The sequence below is a fragment of the Eptatretus burgeri genome, chromosome 17, assembly GCF_056783735.1.
Source record: "Eptatretus burgeri isolate ZD-2024b chromosome 17, Ebu_testis_v1, whole genome shotgun sequence".
Lineage (NCBI taxonomy): Eukaryota > Metazoa > Chordata > Myxini > Myxiniformes > Myxinidae > Eptatretus > Eptatretus burgeri.
In genome coordinates this window covers 52,172,621-52,181,235 of record NC_140977.1, presented here as the reverse complement: position 1 = coordinate 52,181,235, position 8,615 = coordinate 52,172,621, and the positions used below count along the sequence as shown (strand labels likewise).

General features: G+C 40.3%; 1 protein-coding gene across 9 annotated transcripts in view; it reads right to left on the bottom strand.

Annotated features, from left to right (window-relative positions):
• Positions 1 to 629: 629 nt before the first annotated feature.
• The window catches only part of UBE2I (ubiquitin conjugating enzyme E2 I), a 24,196-nt gene continuing 16,210 nt past the window's right edge, over positions 630 to 8,615 (bottom strand). For all 9 annotated transcript variants that reach the window (XM_085862913.1, XM_085862916.1, XM_085862919.1 and 6 more), the window contains 4 exons: positions 7,275 to 7,347; positions 5,428 to 5,537; positions 5,268 to 5,347; positions 630 to 1,205 (listed from right to left, as the gene is read on the bottom strand). In XM_085862913.1, coding sequence (XP_085719039.1) covers positions 1,142 to 1,205; positions 5,268 to 5,347; positions 5,428 to 5,537; positions 7,275 to 7,347 — 327 coding nt within the window. In that variant the 3' untranslated portion in view covers positions 630 to 1,141. The remainder of the gene's footprint in view (positions 1,206 to 5,267; positions 5,348 to 5,427; positions 5,538 to 7,274; positions 7,348 to 8,615) is intronic.

Below are 8,615 nucleotides of genomic sequence, written 5' to 3'. Positions count from 1 at the left end.
CAGGTGAGTGTGATCGGGTACAGTCAAGGGTTGGGGACAAGATTTGGCAGTAATAGAATTGAGGCAGTCAGCCGGTTCACGGACAGGAGGATTTGCCATTTGAAGAAATCCGGGTCGGAAACTTCGCATTCGTCCAATGGAGTCACAGAAGTGCTTTGTTGTATAGAGCCATGGCAACAATTGAAATCGCCACACGAGGAGGTGAGAGTTGGGATGAGTAGTTAAAAGGTTGTCAATATTGTCTGAGATGTAGTTGTAACTGTTAAGACGGTACAACCCAGACAAACAATGAGGAGGGGAAGTCATAGCCAAAGGTATTTGAGGGTTGGGAGGCATAAGATGAGTACACAGATGGTGAGAAATAGAGTTCTTGATGCAAAACACAACCCCACCATGAGGATGTTGTTCAGGCCTATAATAAAAATAAAAAAATAAAAATAAAAAAAACGGATGAGATACGGACATGTTATCTTTGGAAGGATTCTGTTAAACAGACGATGTCCAGTTTATTCGCGGTGGCCTGGATTGAGAGTTCTTTCAGGTTGAAGCAGAGGCCTCGGATGGTGCAGCTCGACAGTTAAGACAGGGGAGGTGCTGCTGGCAAAGAGGAGGAATTGAAACAATCTCAGTATGGTAAAATAGGAATATAATTATATCCCACAGCTTACAACAATAAAGTCTAAACTAAATAATTTTGGATCGTACAAGCACAAGCTTATGAAAGCATAATCTTTCACTTAGCAAGGTAAACTAGTCCATAACCACACCTTTATTTCAAAACATCTGTAAAGGTTAAATGCATCACCATGCAGTTATGTTACAGTAAAACTTGAAGAACCAGCAATCAAATTTTAATGGAATATCAGGAAAAATGAACACGAGTCAAGAACAGGCAGAGTCGTTCGAGGATAAGCCAACAAAATAACCACAACTGCACCTTCCTTACAATCATAGTATAGACGAAAATTGGAAATAACTATAAAACTACTAAATGACCAATACATCCATAATAAACAGCTTATTGTATGAAGCATGGCAAGTCCTTCCACATTTACTTTGCACTAAAATGGTTTAATTCAGGCTGTGTACAAGTCCCACTGTAATGAAACTCCAGCTCAAGTGAAGTCTCATGAAGAATGTATCAAGGAGGAGCAAACTTCTTGGCTTGTGCTCGCACCCTCTTCTCATACTCAACCCGGTTCTGACTACAAAAAAAAAACAAAAAACAAACAAACTCCGACAACTTAAAACAACATCAGAGCATCGACGTTTACAAGCATGACTAATTTATTAATGTAATAACACATGTATAGCTGTAAAGATTAAAGAAGAGAACATCCAGTTTCTTCCATAATCAAGCTCCCAAAATAATTAACATTGTCCAGTAATTACTATAAATTCATGTAATCAATATAATCAAACATACATATATGGGAAAATTACATTCCCAGACCAAGAATTGAACTCAGGTCCTGTGGTGAACTGTACCAATGCTCTGCCATTTGAGCTATCTGGGTGACTCACCAGCTGAGCCCACAATCCTCCCACATAGAAACGCCAATCTCTTTCCCCCTGCCGCTTCCAGGACACTCACTGCCAACCATTGGAGTATATATACATGTTTGTTTGCCTGCCTGTTCATTTATATAATTATAATCAGACACTCATGAACCAATTTGAAACAAACTAGAAAGCATCTCAAAATGCAAAGCCTGTCCACATCCGCTTTGTACTCCAACTAAGCTCGATGAAAATGACAGTTAAAAAAAACAACAAAAAAAAACAACAAGAATGGCACTCTTCAACGTCGTGATGTCACCAGATATTTCTCCACCCACACTATTACATCATTATACATACTTGTACCAAGTTTGATTTAAATCCCTGAACCCAGATTCAAAATATTAAATAATTCTGGCTGCTCAGAAAAAAACAAAAAAAAACAAAACGTGCATCACATCAGGTTTAGTTGAAATTTAAAACATATTCCTCATGACTACAGGATTACAACTGTGATGTTTCATGTTGATCGATCTCTGTTCTTGCCTTCGGCAGCTATAATTTCTTGGAGCATGGCTGTGCCGCTAATGCTGTGCCCCTCTACCACTGCACTGGTACTCATTTGACCAACCTCAGGATGACAGCCTCAGTCAACCCCACCTGGTGTTAATTCAGCAGCCAACAGGGCTTAAACTAATGACTCTCGGCTCCCAAGCCAGCCACCTTAACCACCAAGCCAACACCAGGCTTATGTCGATTGATGAAGCGGTTCAAGAGAAATATTTTTGTTATAGATTTTCATTCAATCCAATCGCGCTGCCTATTATTTGTTAATAAGACCTATTATTTGTTAACACCCTGGTATCCCCATGCCTGGGGAACATGTGGGTGATATTTCCCCTTGATCTGTCAAGCCACTCTGGAAAAGATCATTTTTGAAGGTTTCAGGGTAAATCCAATATGGCCGCCAAACCATGTGACCTATGACATCATAGGTGGAGAAATTTTTGTTCCCTCATGGATAGGCGATCATACCTGTAAAGTTTCAGCTCAATCTGTTCAACCGTTGGAGACAATTTTTTTTGATGGATTTTATGCTAAAAAAAAAAACATGGCTGCCGAGCACGTGACCGATGACATCAATTCCACTCCCCCCCCCGCCCCCCAAACAATTATGACATCAAAGCGAAGCCACCTATGACGTCAAAAACACAAACAAACACTTGTTGCCCATTGGGGAGTAAGTACTTCATGTATCAAGTTTCAAAAAAAATTTGCATGGAGAGGTTTCAGAGATAGAGGTCCAAAGTTTTTCCTTTTTTCCAACATGGCTGCCACACCATGTGACAATTACCATTATAACATTCTGCACGAGTATTCACACTGATGGTGAAAATTGTGCGTCAATCGGATAAGCGGTTAGAGAGAAAATTGGCACAGATGGACGTATGTACAGACGAACAATCAGAAGAAGCCAACAGCAACTTCGTCAGCAGAGGCATAAAAATTGTACATTTTATGAACTTGCCTTCTCCATAATCTCATAATAAAGGCTTTGATGAAGATTTGATGACAAATGAACAATTCAAAAAATGTTACGGCCTGGACAGACATGCTGAAGCTCATTGGTAAACTAGAGCACAAACATCCCTCCACCAACCAGGCTGAACAGTTTAGGTTTTATATCCCACTGATAGGCCAGATCTGGGTCTGAACCAAAATCTAAATCGCCTTGTTCTTGTCATCTAACCAACTCATCCACCAAGTTGTCAACTCGGCTTCATCAGTATCGATTTATCGGTGGGCTCATACCGGTATATAATTTTTTTTTTCATGCAGGTTTCAAAAATAAACAGTCCAATCGCCCATTACATATTCATATAGGACACAAAAATCATTGACAGGATAATATTTCAAAATATTCCCACACAGGACAACAGTTATTTTACTTCAAACTTCAACTTGTATTCAAAATGATTTTGTTTGAAGGTGAGATCAGTATTGGTAATCGGCACAGGCTTTCTAAAGTACAGCAGATTCAGATAAAACAACCAATTACTTTAAAAACAGCCACGAGGGCAAAGAAAAAAAAAAACTCGATTGCTTTTACAGTGCTTGAATGCTAAGGGTTAAAAGTTAAAACCTACTGTACCTACTTCCTGGAACGTCTTGATGTCATAGAGACATGACAGAAGTAAATAGACGCCATGATTTTAAAATAATTTATTTAACATTTGATACATTTTAATACGTACTCTAGTATTTGGTCGACTTGCCATTTGCAGATTTGAACGCATAGAACTAATGAGTTCTGAAATTTTCTCTTGTGGGATTTCTGCCCAGGCTTCACGTAAACTGTTTAGCAATTCTGCCCGTGATGTTGGTTTCCTGGACTTTTTCCACACAGCTCGATCCAATATGGTCCAGAGATGTTCAATGGGATTCATGTCAGGAGACTGACTTGTCCATGGAAGTCCCTTGATCCCATTTCTGTCCTGCCATTTTTTGGTCTTTTTTGCAGTGTGGCATGGAGCTCCATCCTCCTCCTTGAACAGTATTGTTTTTGATCATCTGACCAGTGGAGAAGACAGGGAGACGTCCATCCTCAAGGTTAGAAATGTATATCATAGAGTTGATGTTGCCAACACACTCCACAAGCTCTGACCGACGAGTGCTCCAGATTGCTCCCCACACCATCACTGAAAAACCACCGTGTTTCATAGTTGGCTGTAATCAGTTCAAAGAGAACTCCTGACTCGGAAGTCTCCAGACCCGTACCGTTACCGTCAGAAAATTGAGTAAATTGGGACTCATCTGAAAAAAAATTACAGTTTGCCAAAACTCCAAGGGTCTGGTGGCCATCTCATCAGCCCACTTCTTTCTCCTTTGAATGTTGGCAAGTCGAAGAAGAGGTTTTCTCCTAGCTATTCTCCCATAGTAGCCCAGTTGATGAAGGTACCGCACAGCAGTTGGGCCAACTTGAACCTCCTCTGCACCATCTGCTGCCTTCAACGAGGAGTTTTCTCAATGGATTGCTTGACAGCTCGAAGACATCTTTCTGAGGGCCCAGATCGACCAGAACAGGAAGCTGTGAATTCATCACCGGGAAGGATTGTAAACACCTTTCTTCAATTGGTTTGTGATGTTAAACCTCTCCCCCCCCCACCCCAAACACCAATTTTTCGGTATACCAGTATCTCGATTTGAAAAATTATACCGAAACATCACTGAACCCTAATCATAATGCTTCCACAACTTTTTGAAATATCATTTTTTCACTCCATCTCAATGATCTCAATCTCCATCCCAACAACTTAAGAAATTAAAATGATCATATCCAGATGTTCACCGAAATCTAATCATCCCGCACACAACCTGTCCACCAAGTTTCGTCTTAATCCGTCCACAGCTTTTTGAGATATCCTACAGACAGACAAATAGACACAGACAAGGGGGGGGGGGGGAAACAACCTCCGTTCACCCTCAGTGGTGGAGGTAATTACGACACAGGCTCCTCAGCCACCAAAATCTGCTTTTATGAAATCAAGGCCACAAAAATTTTTTAAATTACATCTACATTTTAACAATCCTTTTAATCACAAAACTGCTACGAAGTAGGATCAAATATCATCAACAGTCATGGCCAGCTTTTGAGGTTAATTTTTATTTTAAAATTCTCAAATGCAATTTTATTATTCTATAACCAATACATTTAACTATTTGTACAAGTCTTATGTGATGTGCAAAAACAGAACCACGGTATTTACCAGTAAATAGTGTAGGCCTCAGCTTGGGCAGGGTCTTGTATGTTCGGCTCATTGAGCAGCTCCTGTATACCAAGCAGGATCTGCAGCACAAACCCCAAACGTCACAATGGTCACAAACTTGCAAGGACAGCACTTAGATCCTTAAAACTCCCCCATTTACCTGTTTTATGGTGATGGCTGGCCTCCAATCCTTATCCTCTTCCAGAATGGAAAGGCACACCGTGCCCGAGGGATACACGTTGGGATGAAAAAGTGGAGGCTCAAACTTGCCTAACACATTTTGGGAGGGGGAGGGGGGCAAAATACAGAATGGAGTAATTTTATGTCCAACATTGCAGAAAAAGAAAATTCCCAATTCCAAAGCAATCTTGAAGGAGCTAAAACACTTAACAGATCAGGATGCTTATCACACCAACAGGCTCAATCAATTCAATTCGCTAAACAAAATAAACTACTAACAAACAAGTTGCCTTTATCCAATCATCACTTGGTTTGGCGAGAAATCAAAACCATCACTTCCTGTACCCATCATTTACCACCTCAATCTATTTTCTCCCTCTGCCCTGCCATTAGAATTTCCCTTTCTACTGTTCCTTTTGTTATGTTGCATCCTGAGCTGTTCTGTGAATTATCTCCTCCACAAGCCTCGACTTGTACACAAGAAAAAAAAGACGGCAAGAGTACGAGATCGAACCTTGTGTACATACAGTTCCTCTCAACAAGGTGCAGGCCGTTTCAAAAGTCTTGGTACAAATTATGAAACACTACCTCCGCCCACCAAAGGCGGACAGAGGTAATTTTTTCACCCTTGTCTGTCTGTACGATGTCTCAAAGTTGTAGACAGATTCAGAGGAAGCTTGGAGGATACAGGTTGTGAGTGTGCAACAATGATGAATCGATTTGATTCAAATCCGGTGAAGATCTCAATCTGGACATGTTAATTTTTATTTTTTAGTAATTCTTCACCATTGAGAGATGGGGCCAAAAACTATACATAGCACGATATTTCAAAAATTTATTGGGCCCGACGTACGACTATCAGGGAATGCATGGCGGAGGTATGCACTCCACCGAGTGCCCTTCTAGTTCAAATTAATATTATTTCTTTTTCAGGTTATGCTCAAGGAAGTTGGGGAAATAGTTTTATGAGCCCGGAGTAAATGTGTTGTTCAAAGCACGACAAAGTAAAATGGTAGAATGGTCCCTCAAGTCGAAGTTCGACCAAGACTCAGCGGCTTTAATATCGCAGACATTTCAAAGTGACACTTCATCTTGAAATCGTGATTTGTATGGCTCACAATATCAAGAAGTTCCAGGAAGAAGGCACTGTACACAATCTGAAGAGATCAGGGAGAAAGAAGACTCGGTGGTCAGAAGAGAACATTGAGGTGGTGACAACTGGCCACTCAAAGTCCAAGGAGATCCTCTCACTGGTACTCACAAAGAGCATGGTCTTTCAGATCCTGAAGCCAGACAGGAAACTATCCATGCAAATAGCAGATTAAACAATCTCACGGACGACAAGGCAGTGAGAGTAATCATGTCAGTGGTTCAAATGAAGAGATGATGAGAACTGGATTGGCCAAGTGTGGTTTTCTAACGAGGCCCACTTCCACGGTGTAGTGAACCGCCAAAACTGGCACTTCTGGGCGAGTGAAGGTGCTGATAACGCTAGTCAAAAGCCCCCGCACAGTGAAGTGCACGGCATGGGTTACCACAAGCTGAGGCATCATTGGACCCTTTTGGTTTGAGGATCAAGACGAGAACGCAGCGACAGGAAACTAGAATTATCGTGATATCATGCAAATATCTACCATTGCAAATCAAAGTGCAAAAAAAAAAAAAAAAAAATCTCCAAAGTCTCCACCTTACAATTGGTGATCGAATATTGAATACCTCGTTGAAAATCAAGAATTGAAAATGGTACCAAGACTTTTGAAACACTGCACATCCACAGGTTAGAAACTACAACACAATCTTTTTCTGCTTAAAGAAAACAAAACATACATTTTGGAGGTGATGAGGGATAATCATCTTTGAAAAGCATCCGGATCTTATACAGGCCGCCTTCCCATGCAGTCTGCAACAAACAAAGGACCGCATTCACCAAACAAAATAGCAGTCAATGGTTCCGATAGCCAACCAATAATTAATAGCACAACCCGAGTTGCAATGTCAGATGAACTTGGTGGTGAAATGTGGAAATAAAACCACAATCAACGGCAATGCGGTAATGGGGTTCCTGAAAGTCCCTGTGGTGTCCATCTTGTTTATCCTGTGTACCCCACTATTTTGTGCTCACCTCCCACCTTGTTGTATAATTGCGCGTTAGCGCTTAACACGAGCCTCGACATGGCTTACAAACATGTATATATATATATATATATATATATATATATATATATATATATATATATATATATATATATATATATATATATATATATATATATATATATATATATATATATATATATATATATATATATATATATATATATATATATGGGCAATTCCGCAGTTAGTAACGTTACATTTTAGGGACATTCTCATTATTTAGATAAGAGTCCTTTCTCTATCTATGGATGTAAAGTCTCATTAATGTCACCAGAGATCAACCTAGTCTAGACGTAGAACAGAGCAAAGAATGAAATCATTTCATGAAACATTCTAGAAGAAAGAACTGCTTTTAATGCCGGTTAGTAACGTTACAAAAAAAAGGACGTTACTAACCGGCATTAAAAGCAGTTCTTTCTTCTAGAATGTTTCATGAAATGATTTCATTCTTTGCTCTGTTCTACGTCTAGACTAGGTTGATCTCTGGTGACATTAATGAGACTTTACATCCACAGATAGAGAAAGGACTCTTATCTAAATAATGAGAATGTCCCTAAAATGTAACGTTACTAACTGCGGAATTGCCCATATATATACATATATACTGTTAAGGATTCGGCGGTGGTGCGATTCGCACCCCGCTCTTGACAGCCAAATGTTGAAGATTCGGCGTCACTTATCAGCACCGCAGTCTGCGGGGTTATAATGCCGGCTGGCTCGGCACAGGCCTCGGGTCACGTGCCTCGGATCACGATACCAATGTACACCTGGGCCGTACCAGTTGGGAAAATAGACCCCGACTACAGACTGGATTTGTCAGAGACCGAGCGAAGTCTGCTAGTCCGTAGCGCGTTTGGGTTTTATATACAAATCAAGTGAATTGTTCCTCAGCACGGCACGAATAAACTCAATCGCGGCAACTTTCATATGAATCAGCCAGATTTATTGGGAACACATCGGGGAACACAACATAAGCAAAGCATTCACGACAATGTTATAATTAATCTATAA